At 49.8% G+C, this 21235-nt stretch overlaps 2 protein-coding genes across 3 annotated transcripts; one reads left to right on the top strand and one right to left on the bottom strand.

Moving 5' to 3' along the window:
- The first annotated feature begins 510 nt into the window (after nt 1–510).
- Nucleotides 511–9980, top strand: ANXA9 (annexin A9). Its single transcript, XM_068965796.1, has 13 exons — nt 511–632; nt 1104–1194; nt 1370–1466; nt 1996–2090; nt 2340–2453; nt 2998–3088; nt 4213–4292; nt 4471–4530; nt 4966–5050; nt 5191–5286; nt 5373–5431; nt 9251–9373; nt 9599–9980. Exons 2-13 carry the CDS (start codon nt 1120–1122, stop codon nt 9659–9661), a joined length of 1038 nt encoding a protein of 345 aa, XP_068821897.1. The 5' UTR covers nt 511–632; nt 1104–1119; the 3' UTR covers nt 9662–9980.
- A 656-nt stretch (nt 9981–10636) lies between these two features.
- Nucleotides 10637–20036, bottom strand: MINDY1 (MINDY lysine 48 deubiquitinase 1). 2 transcript variants are annotated; one of them, XM_068964241.1, is made up of 10 exons: nt 19485–20036; nt 16597–17427; nt 15973–16030; nt 15515–15579; nt 14570–14728; nt 14130–14232; nt 13083–13225; nt 11893–12084; nt 11407–11562; nt 10637–11132 (listed from the first exon to the last, which is right to left on the bottom strand). In XM_068964241.1, exons 2-10 carry the CDS (start codon nt 17047–17049, stop codon nt 11052–11054), a joined length of 1410 nt encoding a protein of 469 aa, XP_068820342.1. In that variant the 5' UTR covers nt 17050–17427; nt 19485–20036; the 3' UTR covers nt 10637–11051. The 2 variants fall into 2 exon arrangements, with proteins under 2 accessions (XP_068820342.1, XP_068820340.1); XM_068964239.1 differs by having other exon boundaries at nt 16597–17406.
- Nucleotides 20037–21235: the final 1199 nt, after the last annotated feature.

Below are 21235 nucleotides of genomic sequence, written 5' to 3'. Positions count from 1 at the left end.
AGGTCAGAAACTGGACTCAGAGACTGGGCTTCTGTAGTCCCAACCCAGCCCCGCAGAGAAAGCAGCGCACAAAGCCTCCTGTGTCAGGGCCGAGCTGCTGGGAGGCCAGCGGAGTTCTCTTGTTTGGGCTGAGGCCAGTTCCTGGGAGGAGAGATGCTGTAGGGAGGTGTTTGCATGTGGGACACGGTACAGCCTGGTCCTCTCCCACAGCTGGGAGGGGCCAGAGCCCGAGGACGGCGGGGCTGGTCTGCTGCAGAGGTCATCTGACTGGCTGTTCAGCTTGGGCGGCACACACCGCTGTCCTGTACCAGGCCACACCAGAGCTGGTGCCCACAAAAGGCACTGCGCCAGGGTCTGACGACACCTGCTTCCCCCCCAGCACCTCTGGGTAAGCACCGGACCTGGCTCTCATGCTGGGGTAGGGGGCAGATTGGTAGGAACTTGTTGATCACTTGAGAGAGGGAGAAAGGACTTTTCTAACATGAGTGCCTGTGTCCTTCTCCAGGTACCCATGTACCCACAAGAACACACACTCAGCTCAGCTCAGAGACTGCGGCTGCTGACCTAAAGATTCCAGCAGGAAACTCCGAGGGTGAAAGACACACAGCACAGTGGTGGAAGCTGACGGGCAGGTGACAGTCTCACTTATAGTCTGGGGCTGATGGTGAGGGGAGGTGCTGTTATTTCCCACCCTGCATACTTAATCGTCACCTCCTCCACACTGCCTCAGAAACAGCCAGCCAAACCATGGAAGGGAGGGGGAGGTGGACCTCAGGAGGGGATCATCCATCTCAGACCATGGGGGCTGGGGAGCCTGGGGACCAGCCCTGGAGTCTGGGAGGGTCTGTTTTGGCACCAGTTCTAGCAGCATCCCTGATCAAATCTTGCTTCCTGAACGACAGTGAGTGGTGGGGAAGGTGGGGGTACCCTTCTTACCTTCCACTTGGGCTCCCCAACCTGCCAAGCAGGTTGTTCATTCTTTCTGCAACAAGGGAAAGGAGTGGGCAAAGGGCTCCCAGGCTCCCAGGCTTGGGGGTTATAAAGAGGCCCTGAGGGGCTAGGGGGACGTCCCCCTCAATTGGCTCCTATGTCCCTCCCCCCAGGGCAGCCAGTAGCACCATGTCTGTGACCCACGGGAAGATGGGACTCTCCTTAACTCAGGAGATCCTCAGTCACCTGGGCCTTGCCAACAAGGTAAGGGCTGCTGGGATTGTAGGAATTATTTTTAAAAATTATTTTTATATCAATGCAGAGGCTGTGGGGTAGAGTGAGGAGTAGGAAAGGAAGATCTAGCCTGAGGCTATGCCAAGGGCCTGGCTGGGTCACTGAAGAGGAACATGGGCAGACTCTGGTACCCCATATCTTACAGACTGCAGCTTGGGGCACCCTGGGCACCCTCAGAACCTTCTTGAGCTTCAATGTGGACAAGGATGTACAGAGGCTGCTGAAGGCGATAGCAGGCCAAGGTGAGCCCTTTCCCTCTGCACTTGGGCATCTATCTTTTAGAAACCAGTCTGTAGACCAAGGAGCTAGAAGGAGGAACTGACAATACTCAATAGATGTTTGTGGAATGCCTCATTCCTGTGTGTCCGGTACCCAGTAGGTATTTATCTCCATTTTCACAAGAGCCCTGTGAAGCAAGTCATACTATTTCCATTTCACAGATGAGGAAACTGGGGCTCAGGGAGGTCAAAAGCCTTGCCCAAGATCACACAGCTCAAAATATTGCAGAGCTGGGATTCTAAAGCAAGCCTGTGATCCCAAAAGGCCATCTTCTGCACTGTACCAGGCCACCTTTGCTTAACTTTGGGTCAGATTTACATGCCATTGGCAACTTCTTCAGGATCAAATGGTGTTAGGGATGATGTAGCTTTTCCTAGACCTTGTCATCTCCTCCTCTGGAGGCTTCAAGGCAAGGAATAAGGGGATCTCAACTCCGTAAAGACCCTGACAGGGCTCTGCCAGACTCACAGGCCAGCCCTCACCTTGGTTCAGGTGTGGACCGTATTGCCATTCTGGACGTACTGACCAACCGGAGCCGAGAGCAAAGGCAGCTCATCTCTCGAGCCTTCCATGAACGCACCCAGCAGGTGAGACCACGCTGATTCCCAGGAGCTGTGGGCTGGGGTGAGAAGACCCCAGGAAACTTGGGCACAACAAGAGTAGTTGAAACCAGCCGAGACCAACCCTTACCCCCTGCTAAACCCAGTCTGTGGCGGGGAGGGAAGCCTGGTGGTTAGGTCTGAGATGAGAGCCAGCCAAATATTCCCAAACCTCCTCACACACCTGGGACTCTCCCCCTCATGCTGTTCCTCTGCCATGGGGACTGTTTCTTGTAGGACCTACTGAAGTCCTTGCAGGCAGCACTCTCTGGCAACCTGGAGAGGATCGTGCTTGCTCTGCTGCAGCCCACAGCCCATCTCGATGCCCGGGAATTGAGGACAGCCTTGAAGGTACCCTGGTAGCTCAGCTGGTAAAGAATCTACCTGCAGTGCAGGAGATTCTGATGCAATTCCTGGGTCAGGAAAATCCCTGGAGAAGGGACAGGTTACCCATTCCAGTATTCTTGGGCTTCTCTTGTGGTTCAGACAGTAAAAACTGCCTGCAATGTGGGAGACCAAGGTTCAATCCCTGGGTTGGGGAGATTTCCCTGGAGGAGGGCATGACAACCCACTCTAGTATTCATGCCTGGAGAATCCCCACGGACAGAGGAGCCTGGTGGGCTGCAGTCCATGGGGTCGCAAAGAGTCAGACAGGAGTGAGCAACTAAGCACGTTGAAGATACCAGGAGAGGAGCTTTGGCAGGAGTGATGACCCTATTGAGGGAAAGACGACGTTAACTGCCTTGCCTTTGCCTGCTCCAGAGGAGTGGACTTGGCAGAAGCCCCCTGGAAAAGTAGTCCCTGCTGACCCTCAGGAGGACAAGTGGTCAGCGTCTGTTCCCCGCCATTCTAACAACATGGTTCCATCTCAGAGCGGCTTCCCAATCTCTTGTAGGGCCCTGGTTCTGCTGAAGATGTGGCCTTGGAAATTCTTGCCACCCGAACCCCACCCCAGCTGCAGGAGTGCCTGGCAGTCTACAAACACAGTAAGAGTGTGGAGGAGGGGGCTCTAAGAGCTGGACAGGACAGTCCTCGCCTCCCCTGCGCTCCCTGCAGGGAGCCCTCTGGGAGCCTGTCTGCTGCTATTGTTCCCTTGGGGTCTCTCCTCCTCCCCCACCCCCCGTCGGGCTCAGTCTCCCCAGGGAGACAGCCTGTTGTCATCATTAAAGAGAGAGAAGCATTCATTAACCATCGTGGTCTGGGGCTCCAGGGTGGATCCCGAGGTAATGACAAGGTTGAGCCCTGTGACAGTCCCAAGGGCACCCAAGTCACCTTCCCAGCCCCTTGCTGATTCTGCCATCACACCACATCCCAGGCTGAATGGAAGCTCGATGCAGCCAGGGGGAAAGGTGGGGACTGCTCTCTAGGGGTCAATTCTTAGCCCTGCAGTGACTGCCGCATGCCTCACCCACTAATTGGTAACTAGTTTTTTCTCACCCTCATCTTAACACACCCCCTCTTTTTCTTGCTTTCCCCAGTTTTCTTTGATGTCCCACCTCAGCCTATCTTTTTTTTTTTTTTTTTTAAATTTTTGGCCATGCCAAAAGATCCCGGGCATGTGGGATCTTGGTTCCTCAACCATGGATGGAATCAGTGTGCCCTGCAATGAAAGTGTGGAGTCTTAACTGCTGGACCTCCCGGGAAGTCCCCTGGCCGATTTTCTTAACCCCTCTCCTACCCCTTTTCCTTTCTGCTTCTCTTTTTTCCTTCCCTTTTCTCCCTTTCTTCACATTCTACCTCCCTCATCACCTCGCCTCACTTCCAAGGAGGGGGACCGGCCCTAGCCGTCTTGCTTCACGATATGGATGCCGCCATCCTCTTTTCACTGTCTGGCCACCACCCGAGTAACTGATTGCCTCCCTCCCCGAGCAGTCTGACACCGGGAGATGAGGCCGCCCCACAGGGCACAACCCCACAGCGCACAGGTTACTCGCAGCTTAGAGATGCTTTCAGGGTGGCCACGGTGGTGCTTCTGCCTTACATCCTGGGAACTAGCGGCCATCAAGCAGGGGACGGCGGGATTGAAAGGGCACAGGCATCTGACAGGTCCTAGAGGTATCCTCATTGGGAAAAATCAGGACGATTCAGAGAGCTCCTGCTCCTGTCCCAGATTTCCAAGTGGACGCTGCGGAGGACATCAAGTCTGAGACCAGGGGCATTTTGCGGGACTTGCTCCTGGCCCTGGCCAAGGTAAGGGGGACTGGTCTGGGCGGAATAGAGTTACCCCACTGGGGAGCACCCACCTGTGTTCATTAGGGAGCACCTAATGAACAGGAGAGGGCTTTGGGGGAAGACCAGGGTTTGGTTTGTTGGTCTGGTGATAAAAAACTGCCCTCCAAAGAGCCCTCCTGAGAGTTTTTCCTCCTAGGGGGGCCGCGAGGCCTACACTGGAATTATTGACTATAACCTGGCTGCACAGGACGTCCAGGTGAGCAAGGGGCGGGGGAGTTTGCACCGCCGTGCACATAAGACACTGTATCTTAGAGCCGGTGACCTGTGTACCCACTGTCTTGCAAAACTGTCCTTGCCTTGGGAAGGAATCCTCAGTGACGTAAGGGGGACATGGGGTATCAGGCAATGTCACACAAGAAGCTTTTTCCACTCATTCGGCCTCTCACTCGTGAACTCACACATTCTCCTCTCATGGGCATTTGGGGACTATTTAATTCCTTCCACGGCAGGGGACATAGGTTCGATCCCTGGTTGCAGAACTAAGGTCCTGCATGCTGTGCTACACAGATAAATAAATGCAACTAATTTATAGGTTAAAATAAGCTTTTCCGTGTTTATGGATTCTGGGAACACCATAACCGTGGCTCCCTAATCCCCCAACCAGTGATTCTGATTTACTCCCTGCTCCCAGGCATTAAAACAGGCTGAAGGACCCAGCACAGAGAGGACGTGGGTCCTTGTCTTCACCCAGCGCAATCCTGAACACCTCATCCGAGGTACACAGGAGTCTTCTGGTCTCCCCAGCTTGCTCTAATGATGAGTTCTGGCTGAGGAAGGTGGGGAGGGCTCATCCTTCTCTGGGATAACCACCCCCTTCCCCACTTATTTTTCTAACTCCCTCCCGTGTGCACCACAGTGTTGAACCAGTACCAGTGGTACACGGGGCATGAGTTGGAGAAGACTGTCCGGGCCCGTTTCCATGGAGCCGCCTGCGTGGCTCTGCTCAACCTAGGTAAGGGGTCTGCTTGGAACCCACGGGGCAGAGGTCTCCTGTAGAATGGCGGTGGTCTCTCTCCATCTTTGCCTCTTTCCTTCCAGCCTTGGTGATTCGGAACACACCCTTGTACTTTGCTGATAAACTTCATCAAGCCCTCCAGGTAAGACTGATGCTCCTCTCCCCTTGCTTTGGAACAAAAACAGGCGGGAGACACCTCCTGGGCAAGAGAGAGGAAGTTTCACGCTGTTGCTAATGTAACCATCTCATATTACTTTGTAAACATGGAGGAGCTCTCTTTTCCTAAGTTTACAAATTGTCTTATCAAGAGTAGAGGAGGGAGCTGTGGTTAGAGACAAGTCCATTGACCCATCAGGGCCCTAAAGCTAAAATTTTTGGCCCAATGAATGTCTAGGTGGTCAGATACAGATATGAATTTGCTCTGTAAATACACTGTCTTGTCCGGGTTCAGTTGTTGCCAGAATGAGGATGGCGATAACACTAGAAAGAAGAATGAAAGAGCCGCCCATTTCTGAGGGGCTCCTTGTGTGCCAGGGCCTCTGCTGAGCACGTTTCAGTAAGTACTCACATTAACACTCCATCCATGTTTATAGACCAAAAAACTGAAGCACAGAGAGGTTAAGTACCTTGCCCAAGGTCACACAGCAGTCTCCCTACAATACACATAATGATCCTATAGGACATTTTGGTCTATACTATAAGCTATAGCCTACTCTTGGTACCCAAGATCACCTTTCTCCATACTGGTCAGACTTTGTTCTATATAAGCCAAAGTTAAATTGGCAGTCTTGGTTTGAGTAATTTCATAAACAGAATCCAGTCATTCTGCTCATTCAGCTAGGTGTCCTAGTACACCTGTCCGCCAAGACCTATATAAATAAAAATCCCACCCAAAGTTTGAAGATGGAATAGTTTTTGGTACACTGGTTGAGAAACCATGATGCCTATTGACAACTATTCAAAATGTTACATAGAAGCTTTCTTAAAACATTTTCTTTTTATTTATTTATTTATGACTATGCTGGGTTTCCACTGCTGTAAGGGCTTTCTTTCGTCGCTCTGAGTGGGGTCTCCGCTTTGCTCTGAGTGGGACCTCCTCTCTGCTCTGAGTGGGGCCTCTTCTCTACTCTGAGTGGGGCCTCCTCTCTGCTCTGAGTGGGGTCTCCTCTTTGCTCTGAGCGGGGCCTCCTCTCTGCTGTGGTTCGCTGGCTTCTCACTGTGGTGGCTTCTTTTGTCCTGGAGCGCAGGCTCTGGGGCTTCGGGCTTCAGCAGTTGCAGCTCTTGGGCTCTCCAGCTCGGACCAGTAGCTGTGGGACCCGAGCTTTAGTTGCTCCATGCCATGTGGGATCTTCCCGGACCAGCGATTGAACCCGTGTCTCCTGCATTGGCAGGCAGATTCTTTACCACTGAGCCATCAAGGAAGCATCTAGAAGCATTTATTTTATCACCCAGAGATTTCCATTTTGACAGTAGACTATTGTACTTATCCAATAAATCCTGTACTATTATAATGAGTGAACACTAGGTTTCACTTGAAAAGTTGTGATTATCTAAATTCCTGTCATAAAAACAAACCTGTACTCCAGCAGTGATTGTAATGTATTTGGATTACAGGACTTTAGACTCCTGGATATAAATTGTGGGTTTAATCTTAGAAGAAGGAGTCAAGAAGTGATACAGGTTTATTTTTCTGGAAAAAAAAATCAAAAAGAAAGAAAAACTCAGTCAAGACACTTCCATACTATTCTTTTATGAGAGATATGTAAAAACATAATTGTGATAAATATTTATTCAGAAAAATGACCTTTAAGTGATGGCTGGTTCAGGACAGTTCAGTTCAGTCACTCAGTTGCGTCCGACTCTTCGAGACCCCATGGACCGCAGCATGCCAAGCCTCCCTGTCCATCACCAACTCCTGGAGTTTACCCAAACTCATGGCCATTGAGTCGGTGATGCCACTGAACCATCGCATCCTCTGTCATCCCCTTCTCTTCCTGCCCTCAATCTTTCCCAGCATCAGGGTCTTTTCAAATGAGTCAGGTCTTCGTATCAGGTGGCCAAAGTATTGGAGTTTTGGCTTCAACATCAGTCCTTCCAAAGCATATTCAGGACCGATTTCCTTTAGGATGGACTGGTTGGATCTCCTTGCAGTCCAAATTCAGACCAATTTGAACCATGAAATGATGTTCTTTATAAAGATCCTAGGGCAGTATGAGATGCCAAATATACTCTCAGGTAACAAAAGAAGAATGATGTTTGATATAAGTTTAGTGTAGAGAGCCACTTTACACACTGGGAACATTCACTTAATGAGCAACTCTTACACTAGTTCTACAACTGTGGAGTACAAGAGTTGCAAGAAGGGAAGGATGGATACTGGGAAGCATTCAGCAATCTTTATCACAATACAAAACCAGTGTACATGCCATTCAAAAGAGTAGCCATCAGGGAATTCCCTAGCAGCCCAGTGGTTAGGAGTCCGTGCTCTGACTGCTGATCCCTGGTTGGGGAACTAAAATCCCACAAGTTGTGCAGCCAAAAAGCCAATCAGATTAAATTAAAAGTGAAAAAAAAAAGTAGCCATCAGGCCCACTGACAATTAGGTAATGAGTCCAAATAAAACATAGCATCCTATATTCCCTTCATCAGTTTTTATTTGTTTCTTCTAGGAGTTTATGATCTGTAGGATGGCCTTAAGTGTGGGTTTCAGGCAATTCTGGGAAGGGCCTCAGAAGTCAGGTGCCTGAGGAAACTCTGAAAAAGAGGATATTAGAAAATGGTGACAGCAGCAGTACCCAGCTTGTGACACAAACAGGATTTTTGCAACCAAAGTACTTTATTTAGAAATCTCTCATGATAACATTATTATAATCAGTTATAGCTCCTGATATGATGATGTACTATATCTCTATTGGGGCTTCCCTGATAGCTCCCCAGTTGGTTAAGAATCCGCCTGCAATGTAGGAGACCCCAGTTCGACTCCTGGGTCGGGAAGATGTCCTGCAGAAGGGATAGGCTACTCACTCCAGTATTCTTGGGCTTCCCTTGTGGCTCAGCTGGTAAAGAATTTGCCTGCAATGTGGAAGACCTGGGTTTGATCCCTGGGTTGGGAAGATCCCCTGGAGAAGGGAAAGGCTCCCCTCTCCAGTATTCTGGCCTGGAGAATTCCATGGACTGTATAGTCCATGGGGTCACAAAGAGTCAGACACGCCTGAGCGACTTTCACTTCACAAGTGGCACTAGTGGTAAAGAACCCACCTGCCAATGCAGGAGACATAAGGGACAGTGGGTTTGACCCCTGCCCTGAAGAAAGAAATGGTGCCCCACTGCAGTATTCTTGCCTGGAGAATACCATGGACAGAAGAGCCTGGCAGGCTATAGTCTATAGGGCTGCGCAGAGTTGGACACTACTGAAGCGACTTAGCACACGTGCACACATGTACCTCTATTATTTCTAAACTGAACCCTCCATTACTGTCTTTAACCAAAAGGCAAGAGGCCCGTTGCAGGTACAAGAGAAAGAAAATGATGCTGAACCTCAGGGGTCTAACCAGGAGAAACCGATGACAGTTTAGGGATAGGGTGAGTGTCCTCCTTAGACATTCCCTGTTAACAGTCTCTTGACTATCACGCTGTAAGTCTTCACAGGTAGCACATCCCTATCCTTTCTTGAGTCCTTGCTTTTGGAGTGAGACTCTAAGCTAATGGCAAGGCCAGAGAAGATGTGGAAGGAATGAGTGATATTGCTGTAAATATTCCCCACAGCAACTGATTTTTCCTGCCACGTCATCTCCCTTGAGGATGGACACAGATAATGTTTGGCCCTAGATAATGTCCATTTCTCTTTTCCTTGACTCTCTCCTCACCAGCACTCGCTAGAATAATTCACCATGTGGCCCAAACCCTGCCCTGTGAGAATTTGCCTACCACCACATCCCCATTCTGTTTCTTCCTCTACCAGGAGACTGAACCCAATTACCAAGCACTGATGCGCATCCTTATTTCTCGAAGCGAGACTGATCTTCTAAGTATCCGAGCCGAGTTCAGAAAGAAATTTGGCAAGTCCCTCTACTCTTCCCTCCAGGTGAGGCTTGGCTGGTTCTTAACCTGGAGCCCCAGAGCTTTATCCTTTACCTCCACCCTGCACACAGTGGAGCATATTCATGGCCTGGAGAACTCCTGGGTCTCTGGTTAATTTAGTGCAGAACTCTAGAAACCAAACAAGCTCTGGACCAGCGCGAGGGAGAGAACAGAGTGCCTGAGCCATGATGGTGGCAGGCCTTTCTAACATCTGACTTTCTGTCTGCAGGATGCAGTGAAAGGGGACTGCCGGTCAGCCCTACTAGCCCTGTGCAGGGCGGAAGACCTTTGAGACCTCATCCCCGCATGACGCTCAAGGATCTGAGATTCTCTTGTTTGGCTGAGCCTGCAGGAGACCAGCTGGGCCTCCAAATAAGATGACCCCTCACTGAGCACCACATGTTCCAGCTTCTTGTTGAGGCCAGAACTCAAAGTTTCTTTTAAATTCCTTCACTTCTCTCATCTCAAAGTGATGTCTGCACCTGGGTCCCCTAGCTCTGTCCTGGGTGTGCAAAACGAGATCACTTGGATAGTTTCTGTCCTATTCATTCTTCCTGAATTCTGGCCAGAACATCTCGCTGATGCTTGATTTCTTTTGGCAAACTTCTCTGTCATTTGTGTTCCCTGATTGAAGTTTGGGTGGAGCAGGACACTGGCTGGGAGGAGGCCTTGAAGTTGGAGGTGCCTTTGATGTGCACTTGGGTATTCAACAGCAGTCCTGTTTGAGGCTCTAAACTGCAGTTGTCAACAACCTGCCTCCTCTGTGCATCCCCCTCAGTCCCATTATTCTCTCTTCCCCAGGAAATTTCAGGCAAAATAAGTGAGAAACAGGAACCACGAGGAACCTGGTGGGCTACAGTCCATAGTGTGGCAAGAGGTGAACATGACTTATAAACTAAACAACACATGTGCATGCCAAATTGCTTCAGTCGTGTCTGACTCTTTGCAACCCTATGGACTGTAGCCCGCCAGGCTGTCTGTCTGTGGAATTCTCCAGGCAAGAATACTGAAGTTGGTAAACAGCAACATCCACATGAAAAAAAAAGAAAAAAGGACAAAGCAGACTTTTGGCTCCCCCTGCTGGCTCTGTTAGAAATGACAGGCCAGCCCCTCTAGCCTCTTTACCATCCCTGCACCCCCACCCCCCACCACGGTTTGCATTCCTCAATTGGGTCAAATACTTAACAGCATAGCAGCAGGGTAAGGCAAACAGCAGACTTCAGGAAAGGTTTTATTTCCAAATTCCTAGGAAGGCATTACAAATAATAGAGATAGAAACCCAAATCAAAACCTGAAACAAACGGATGGATGGATGGATTCGGATGGGCCTATAGGATGACCCAGCCAGTCAGGGGTGGGAAGTAGGGGAGATGGATTCTAGACAGACGGGGACTTCACCCTGGAGCCTGAGTCTGTACATTAATGTGACTATTCTGGGGGAAAAGAGTTAGAAATCAGAAATCCTCACCCCATCAACTCCAATGTTGCCCTGGATGGTTGGGAGGAAGAGGAGGCAGCACATGAGCGCAAAGAGGTCACCAAGTCTGACCTTAGCGTTCACTGCCTGCTCTGATCCCCAATATCCCATAAATAAGTTACCCTGCATATCTCAAGTTGAGGGGGAGCAAGCAAATAGCCCTCGCCTCTGAAAGCGGAGGCAAGGCAGCCGGGCCCGGGCAGGACTACAGGAGGACACAGTCAGACTCTTGCTTCGGCCTTTGCCGACGTTCAGCAGCTGGGCGTCCAGATGCGGCTCCTCTCCCCTGCGTCAGATTGAACAGCTGGTCACCCATCGACCATGGCGGAACATAGGACAGGGACTCTAGATGGAAGCAGGGTCAGGACTGGGAGGGGCTGTGGGGAGAGAAAGACAGCAGGGGACCCAGGGCAGAGGGACAGACAGAAGGGCCCCGAGGGAAACCTTGAAGAGATGCGGTGGGAATAACAAAAGTCTGGATCAGGGGAAGCCGGAGCGGCACGCTGGGGATTCAGGGACGCTGGAGGGGCAGCACTAAGAGCAAGGAGGAGCAGGCCCACCTGCGGTGATGGGGCCCGCGCAGGGGCAGGCTGGGCCGCTCGGTGCTGCTGGTACTCCTCTTGCTGAAGCTGCTGGGCCAGTTCCAAGTCACTGAGACCCGACGTGCCCTGGGGCGGGGGCTGCTGCTGCTGCAGGGACAAGGCGATCAGGTAGTCCTAGAGAAAGGGGCAAGAACAAGGGCGGTGAGGGAGGCTGGGGCAGGGGGCTGGCCAGGCTGGGCTTAGGCTTCCAAACCAGCTCAGCCTTTCCTTATCCTCCCAATGCCCCTGCTCCTTCTCCAGAGAGAAACACACAGCTGCGTATTTTATCTGTGATGCCAGAGAACACACACCAAGCGCAGAGATGGTTCACGGAGACCAGAGAGGGGCCCGGGTGTCATAAGTTACAGTCTCTAGATGATAAGATACAGGCGGCCCGCCTTGGGCACAAAGCTCTCCGAGGCAGACATGCGCTCTGCCCACCCCAGCCCCCAAGGCCCCACACACCTGGTCCACCTGCCGCTGCTTTTCTGGGGAGCCACTCCCACCTCCTGGCCCGGGTCCCTTGCCCGGGGAGTGACTGAGGTGAAAGTCAGAGTCACAGAAACAGCTGTCTCCGTCCACATTGTGCAGGCTCTCCCACACCACTTGCTCCTCCTGTAGAAAGCCCTGGTCAGTGACCAGTAGGTACAAGTGGCCCTGTGCGGGAGAGAACACATACGCTGGTGGGATGGCCGGCGGCTCACGGCGGAAGCGAGCTGAGCGGCGCAGAGCCCGTGAGACTGGTCGGCATGCTAGTTGAGACGTGTCAGTGTGAGTGCGTGCATCTTTCGCTAGGTACACATGGCTCTGGGCAGAAGGGCTGTATGAGTGCATGCTCAGTGGCGTGTGAGTGTGGCAGTCACTGTGGTCAAGCATGGAGTCCTCGGGACGGCAGTCTTCCTACCCTACTTCCCGAGGTTCTTTAGGCTCACGGGATGCCTATGAGGATAAATCCTTTAAGAGCCAAAGATCTTTCCCCCCTCTACTCCATTCCTAGAACACTTAGACAATTTCTAGCTTTGGAAAACTATGTGTGTTAGTCGCTCACTCGTGTTCGACTCTTTGCAACCCCATAGACTGTAGCCCACCAGGCTCCTCTTTCCATGGAATTCTCTAAGCAGGAATACAGGAATGGGTTGCCATTCTATTCTGCAGAGGATCTTCCCAACCCAGGGATCAAACCCGGGTCTCTCGCACTACAGGCAGATTCTTTACAGTCTGAGCCACGAGGGAAGCCTTGGAAAACTATAGTATTGTTCCAAACTCCCACTGCCCCTTCCTGGGAGAGGACGTGCACTTTCTTGGCCCACTGATGGCAAGCTCACTCCTTACGTCTCGCTCTGGCCAGTGAGATGGTAGCAGAGCCAACACTGTGCATGGTGTGTCCCTCTCGCTCTCCCGTGTTCCAGAGAAAGGCTGTTTTGTCAGCCAGGGCCCCAGACTGAAGATGATGTGGGACAGAACTGTAGCCAACCCACAGTGGACATGCAACATGAATGAGAAATAAACCTTCGTCATGGTGAACCACGGGGATTTTAGGGGTCATTTGTTACCACAGCTTAATTTACCTTGTCCTGACCAAAATACTGACCCAGAAGAAATAGGCATGAGGAAACAGACAGCACTCCAACCTCCCACCTCCAAACCCGCATCACCTTATGCTTAGTCATAGTGCTGAAGTGGTTGTTTCGGAAAAAGACGCTAAGTTCACCCTCCTTGGCAGCTGCTGTTAGCTCACATAGACCATGGTAGGTCAGCTGGGCAGCAGTGGTCTCCAGAAACTGCTCTGCAATCAGGCCTGGTGGCAAGGACAAGAAAAGAGAGACAGGAGACTCAAATCCAAAGTCCACAGGAGGATCATCCAGAGAGCCCCTATCAAAGCCCTAGAGATCAGTCCCATCTTGGGAAATCCCTTCCTTGAAGCCTGGTTATATTCATCCATTCAACAGATGCTGAACTTCCCTGGTGGGCCAGTGGCTAAGACTCCAAGCTCCCAATTCAGGGAGCCCGGGTTCAATTCTTGGTCAGGGAACTAGATTCCAAACACCACAACTAAGAGACGCAGGTGGGGACTTCCCTGGTGGGCCAGTGGCTAAGACTCTATGCTCCTAACGCAGGAGGCCCAGGTCAGAGAACTAGATCCCACATGCCACAACTAAGACCCTCCACAGATAATAAATAATTATTTTTTAAAAATGAGAGAGAAAGACTCAGGTGTACATGCATGCTAAGTCACTTCACTCGTGTCCTACTCTCCGCAGCCCTATGGACTGTAGCCCGCCAGGCTCCTCTGTCCATGGGGATTCTCCTGGCAAAAATACTGGAGTGGATTGCCATGCCCTTCCTCCTGAGGATCTTCCCAACCCAAGGATCAAACCTGAGTCTCTTGCATGTCCCGCACTGCAGGCAGATTCTTTACCCACTGAACCACCTGGGAAGCCCATGCTGCCACTAAAAAAAATCCCACTTGTCACAAGTAAGACTCAGCCAAATAAATAAACAGATGCTAACGGAGCAACCAGGCACTGCACTAGGTACTGGGGGATACATCAGTGAACGAAACACACAGCTCCCCAGACTCCTGCTCACGGTGCCTACATTCTCATGGGACATGGTGGTGGAAAGACAGACACTAAACACTAAACCTCAGCAGCCACCATTCCCTCCACAAAAGATTGCCGAGGAGAAGGGAGGAATGTCACCTTCCGTCACGAGGTTGGTGTCACTGGAGTGCTTGCAGGTGATGATCTTCTCCACCAGCTGGTTGTAGCTCAGCTTCCCGACTGCACTCACAGCCTCAGGACTCTGCATGGGCAGCGGGGTGGGGTGGTACCCCCCAAAATGGAGAGCTTTTTTTTAGGAAGGAAATGAACCAAGCACACAAGGATTGCAACCCTATGACAAAAGCTTCCTGAAACTTTTGATGTCTAAAGAACTGACCCATTTTCATATTGCTTGCTTGTGTTTGAATGTTACCCCCAAAAGTTAAAAACTAAAGGAATTCCACACTGAATCCAACCTTGAAACCCCAATCCCCTCCCTAGCCAATCTACTCCCTATCTCCCTAACCCTAACCCCACAAAATTTTGCTTCTCTCTCAGCTTGAGCCGGCTGAGTCTCATGTGGGCCCTTCCGCCCTCACCTGTGGATCAACAAGCCAGCCATGGTACAGAGGTATGCCAAGGAGGTCAAAGACACTGCACTCAGGTGTATACTCAAAATCAGAGACACCTGTGAAGCGCACATTGACATCCAGACCTGTGGCCAGTTTAGGCAGCACCGTCATTGCATCGTCCACATTCTGGGGATGGAAAAGAAAAACGATGGCTAGGTCAAATCAGCACACTGTGCATTTTAAACTTAGTGTTATAGATAAGCAACAAGGATATACTGTATAGCACATGGAATTATCCCCAGTATCTTTTTTAAAAATTATTTATTTATTTATTTGTTTATTGGCTGAGAGGCACGTGGGATCTTAGTTCCCCAATCAGGGATCGAACCCATGCCCCCTGCATTGGAAGCACAGAGTCTCAATCACTGAACCACCAGGGAAGTCCCATATACCCAGCCAATCTAATTATAAGATACCCAGTATCTTATAATAACTTATTACAGAATTTAATCTGCAAAAATACTGAATCACCACACTATATACCTGAAACTGACACAGTATTGTAAATCAACTATACTTCAATTAAAAAAATAAAATGAAATGAAAAAATAAACCTTACACAGTATTATATGTCAATTATATATCAATAAAACTGGTAGGAAAAGAAAATGATGGCTATTCTAGCCTTCCCTCTTCTTGTTCCACTCCTACCTCCAGGAAAAAAAAAATTTTAATCTTGTTGCTCTTCCCCCCTGGTTTCCTCTTACAGTGGAAAGTCCTCCCTTTTCTCAATCCTTCTTTATCTTATGTAAATGAACATATTTTCTAAGACAGAGACACACTCTCTCCCTCCTGCAGAAAGAAATGATGGTTCAAAGAACCCTCTTGAGAAGCATCAGAAAGGCTTCTCTTAATAGCCTGGGGGCCCCTTATGAACCTGCAACCCCCCAGTTCACAGACCTTTCACCTCACCTGCTGAAAATTAAGCTGAAGTCCCTCTGACTTTTCCTGAGGTTTGATGGACAGAAGGCAGTCTCCTACAAGACAGGATTCCTTATCAGCTTACCCCACCACTGTCCCAAAAGCTGCTTCCTCTTCTCCAAGAAAACAGAGGTAATATCACAGAACCACAGATTTTCAGAGTTGCAAAGGGCCTTCGTTTCTCAGAGGAAGAAAGGCCAAAAAAGGTGAAGGACCCACTCAAGGTCACATGTGAAAGCTAAGGGAAGAACTAGGGTGACGACCCAGGACTCCTGACACCCTGACTTTTGCTTTTCATTCCCCAGCCTTGCAGAGAAACCCTATAGACCTTTACCCTCCCTGCCACATAAGATCCCCGGATGAAGAGTCCCTCAATACTCTGGATTTCTGGTTCAGTAGATAGCACTGGAACCTTTCAGGTAATTCCTCTTGAAGGCCCAGTCACTCACCAAGATGGGCCATGAGCTCGTCGGACGTGATCACTTCCTTCTGAGGTGGCAGCTTTACCTGGAGGCAAGGAGAGATCAAAGAGTTGGCCAGTCATTGGTAAAGAATCTGCTTGCCAATGCAGGGGACAAAGTTCGATCCCTGGTCTGGGAATATTCCACATGCCATGTGGCAACTAAGCCCGTGCACCACAACAAGGAGTAGCCCCCACTTGGCCACAACTAGAGAAAGCCTGTGTGCAGCAACGAAGATGCAGCACAGCCAAAAATTAATAAATTAAATTAAAAAAAAAAGTGAGCCAGGTGTGTGCTTTCCTTCATGGAGCACTGAAGGAGGAACCCAGAGAAAGGAGGGATGAGGGCAGGGCTTATCCAGCAGTCAGGTGTGGTGGGCAAAAACGGCTTGCAACTGGAGCAAGGGACTGAATGGGAAGAACTGCAAGGCGTTCCCATTTGCTAGACAGTGGAAGATGCAGTAGTAGGACAGATAATTGTCCTGTTTTTGCAAATATCTGATCTCATTTGTTCAACCTGGTGATAAAGGAAGAAAAACCTGGAAAGTTTGACAGGTTTGAGAAAAGCAGAATGATCAACATTTTCTAAGACTCCATCCAAACTCCCTCTTACCTTCCACTGAAGAAAAAGGATGTTCGCGATGGCGATGAGAGGGCAAGGGCCGTTGGCGCTCTGGGTGATGATAGGTGTCTGTTCTCCTTTCCAGGGGATCCACTTGACACAGTAGAAGTCTAGCTCAGGCTGTCGGGCCCTAGGGGCCTGGGGAAGCTCCTGGAGCCTGAAGCAGGCCTCCACTGTCTCTGACTCAGGTGGAGTCTCTTGGGCTGGTCCTGGCTGGCTTGAGCTAGCATCTGGTGGAGGGGACTTGAAGTCATCCTGGCCTTGGGCTGGCAGTGAAGCTTGGTCTACTGGCTCCTGCTCTTCAGCTGCCCCGTCCACCTCTTTGGCATCCTTGTCCTGAGGGTGCTCTTTGGGTTCTGACAAGGCCTTGTGGTTTTCTGGGCTGACTGCTTCTGCAGTCCTGGCCTCACCAGGGGCTGGATGCTCAGGCTGATGGTGCTCCATGGTCAGGAAGGGCTGACTGAAGGCACCAAAGGACTTTACTGTCCTCAGAGACTGACCTTACTCTAAGCTTGATAAGCAAAAGGGAGACGGATCCAATAAGAAGGAAATCATTGGGCTGAAAAGTAAACAGACCCAGAAAAATCTCGGAAAAGGAATGTAGTGCAGAAGGCTTGCTGAGCGTCTGTTCAGCCACTCCAGGCTACGGGCAGTACAGTTTTAGGTTAAACAGAAGGGTCCCAGGCCGAGCTGTCACCTCTAACTTGCTGTGACCAGATGGGACCAAAGAGGGTACAGGACTTGAAGGTTTGGAAGGGATAATTCTGGTGGGATTGAAGACATTGGGTGGCATCAGCTTTCCTGAAACAGAAACGACAAGGACTGAAGACAAGATAGGGAGCAAAAGGAGAAAGAAGGAAAAGAGATGGAGAAAGAAATGTTCATACAATACTGACAGTGATCTTAATACAGTGATCTTTAGCTAACCTTGAAGTAAGCATTATGTCAGTAAAACCCACCATAGCTGGAATGAGGGTAAATCCTCTGCCTTATCCCCCACCTCTGCCCTTGACTCTTCAGGGAACATCCTGAGTACACAGGGCTTATATCTTTAGGGCCCTGTTTTCTCTGCTTCATCCCAAGGCCAAAGAGCTAAACAGCGCTTGGGGTGAAGAAAAAGAGTCAGTATCATACCCCTAAAGGGGAAACACTGGTAAGAAAGAAGTCTTTCTCTTTGAAGGACTCCACCTTTACAATTCCAGCTTTACAATTACAAACCACAACAAAAGGTCCTGGGAGGAGCTTCCTGTAGGCTGGAGAGGGGAAATGCAAGCAAGGTGACTTGAAACAGAGATGGGTTCTGATAAGTAATTTCAGATTAGAGGTACAACCTGTCCCACCCCAACCCCAGCCCCATTCTCTTGCCAGCTGGAGTTGGGATAGCAACTTATCAGTTCCTCTATGCTCTGAAAACTGCTCAAACCCAGTACTCCCTTGCTCACTACATGGAATATGAAAATACTGATTATTGATTTACATTAAAAAAAATTACTCCCTCTACATTCACCTATCTGTGCAAATGTTCTTTCAATCCATTCCCATCTAGGTTATTTTAAATGTCAACTCTGGACCTGTTTAACCTGCTCTCTCCCAGCACTAAGCATGACATTTAATTAACACCATGGATAGTAGATGATAAAAAGCCACAAACCCTGCCTCCTGGAAAATATCTCCCTTCAACCTCCTTGCTCCCCTCTCCACCTTGGTCAGGGTGAGAAAGGTGGAGAAATAAACTTGTTAGAAATCTTTTCTCTTGCTTCCTCCTAACCTGAGACTATGCTTCCTTTCGCAATCAGATAGGATTTAGGGCTAAGGTAAAGCCTCGGAGGTGAAGTTGAGCAATGTAAAAGTCATGGAAATAAGACTAGTCACCCAAATTGATCATCCTTCTGATTTAAATATAATCTATGCTAGCTGTATCTCATTTCCATGTGATTAATTTAGAATCTGAGTAGCAAAATTTGGGTACTCAGGCCTTATACCTTTTTTTAAAAAAATCTCTCTCCTCTTTTCCTTCCTTCCCAAATGACATTTAGAATGAGCCTCAGAAGCAGAAAGCAGAGCCTGGGACAATTTTTTAAAAGCTTGGAGAAAAACAGGGCTTACTTCTTATCTTTTCTATCCAAATGCCAGAAATGATCTATAATTAAGTGGGGGCTGGGCAGTCCAGTGAGCCAAAAGAACCCAGAACTGGACTACCAGAGGAAGCTGGGTCTCAGAGAAACTGGGTTAAAAGCTAAGTGGGCTAATCCTTCAGAAGAGGGGAGGAAGTGTAACGGAAGAATTCCAGGCTACATGGTGCACACCGGTGGAGTGAGCATGGAGTACTCAAGAGCAGTACTGAGACTCACAGTACGCATTCTGAGACTCACAGGTACTTAAACAAGGAATTCATTCTTCCCCTCTTAACTAAGTCCTAGGCTTTCTGGAATCATCCTCTGGTGGCGGATAGGGGAGGTAAAACAGCCCCTGCTCCTCCCTAGCCAGTGGCAATAAATACCCAGAAGTTGGAAGAATCACAGGAATCAGGTCTGTAGCTTCAAGAAGACACGTCCCCCCTCCCACCCGCAGGAACTTCACTCTCCCTTCAAGAGCGTAGGGTTCTCACTCTGACCCAAATCTTCAGGCAACTAAAGGTTTAGATTTTCCCCTCAGAATAAGTCCACCACAGTGCCCTGTCTACTTGTTAGCAAGGGAGAGGAGGAAGGTGTAATTAAACGGGGGAAAGGTAGCGTTTCTTTTACTTACTCCTTCTGCCCGAGAGCCTCTAGAAACCCAGACTTACAGAGACCCGGGGTGGGAGGATAGGCAGAGTCACCTCCCCAAAGCTAGAGAGGAAAAGGAAAAAAGGTGAAGGAAATGGTTAAGACTGTTTTTACCTTAAAGAAGTGGGGGCTGTTCCAGGACTTAGAAGGAGGGTTCAACTTCGGGACTGCGGTGAGGGAGGTGGGCTCAGAGAGGGGCGCCGCCACAGTCCCGGCCGCCTCCCAGCTGTCAACGCCAGAGTCTACACAGGTTTCCCCAGGTTTACGAGCGGCGGTCCCGGCTGGCTCGCGGCTACTTCCGGGCTCACGCCCACGACCGGGGGTCCCTGGAGAAGGGTGCAGGCAGGCAGGGGTGCAGCCCAGGTGCGCCCAGATCGCTCAGAGCGTCTTCAGGATTTCTGAGTCGCCGCGTCTAGGGCGCGCGCTCCAGGCCCGGTCTACAAGCGCTGGTTTTCAAAGGAAGTTTGTGGTTTTTCTTTTTTCTTTCTCGTTCTCTCTTTTTTCCCCATCGGGACAAAGAAAAATCAGTCAAGGACAAGCTCCCCGAAGGAGGAGGAGCCTGCCTGGCACTGGCGGATTTCCATTCGGGCTTTCTGACCTGGTCAGCAGCTTGGTGATCAGCAGTGAGCGAGAGAAACAAGGAGAGAAAAACAACAGACCCTTTCTCTTCTCTCCGCCTGCCGCTGGAAGGGATGGAGCACTTGTGCCTCTCTGGTGAGAATAGGGAAGAGCAAGGGCCCTGGCTGCGCTGGGAGGAGCAGGGCTGGACAGCAGAAGCTTGTTGGATCTCCCTGGGTGCGGCAATCCTCTGCCCTGCCTCCACTAAAACAGGGCCAAAGAGCCTGATATTTTCATATTTATTCATTTAAAGGGAAAAAAATCCTGATCTTTTCGAAGTCCTTACTGCATTATTTTTTCTTTCTTTCTTTTTTTTTTTTTTTAGTTAAGAAATGAAACCGGTTGGGCTGCACCCTGGTAATGCAGACGGTGCGGAAAAAGCAGCGGGCTCCGGGAAGAGTGCAGCAAGCAGAAAAGTAGCTGAGCACGCAGGGGATCCCATATCTCTGTGCTCTGGTCCTTGTTATCCCTCAGGCCTCAGCTTCTCATCCATTACTTCCTCTCAATTCCTAGCTTGGTGAGGAGGAAAAACTGGTGTGAGGCTGGCGGCAGAAAAAAAAAGGGACGGATTCATAACTGAGGGAACCTTTGATGATGAGAGTACATATACTTGCAGTACTCTGCACTACTCTGGGGCTGGAAGGTGGCAGTTAAAGGAGGCTGGAACCCAACTCTACGTTCTGAAAGGCCTTCCAAGCTCTACTCACAGGGCTACGGCAGGATGAAACTTCAAGCAACTCTGCAGGCTGAAAGGGGAGTTGGAACAATTGGGGAGGCAGGGAGTATAGATCCCAGGTTACAACAGACCGGGGAAGAATGAGACATTTGCCAACAGGTTACAGAGTTGTAAAAGAAGCATCAGGAGTTGGCAAGAGACTGTTAGGTGTTAAGTAAAGAAGAGGGGTCAGAGATTATTAAAGTTTTTTTATAACAAGGAAGACCACATAATTGGTCAATTTGGTAAAGAAGAGAATTCAAGAAAGATGAAGAGTTGTTTTTGCCCAGTGGAATTTTAGATGTCAACCAGGTGGTCGATATAATTTATGGAAAGACGCTATACTTAGCCTGACTCAAGAGGGAAAGTTCAGAAGCCACAAAGATAGATTATATGACTCATACATACTTGTGAACTCAGATAATTCTCCTTCCCGCAATTCTTGGGGAAACCATAGCGGAGCTGCGGGACTACATTTCCCAGGATGCCTCCGCACCACGCTCCCCTTCGCGCCTCCCGTGAATCTCTGGGC

This window comes from Capricornis sumatraensis, chromosome 2 (genome assembly GCF_032405125.1).
Source record: "Capricornis sumatraensis isolate serow.1 chromosome 2, serow.2, whole genome shotgun sequence".
Taxonomy (NCBI): Eukaryota; Metazoa; Chordata; class Mammalia; order Artiodactyla; family Bovidae; genus Capricornis; species Capricornis sumatraensis.
The sequence above is the reverse complement of the archived record's forward strand: the minus strand, read 5'-3'. Positions and strand labels throughout refer to the sequence as shown.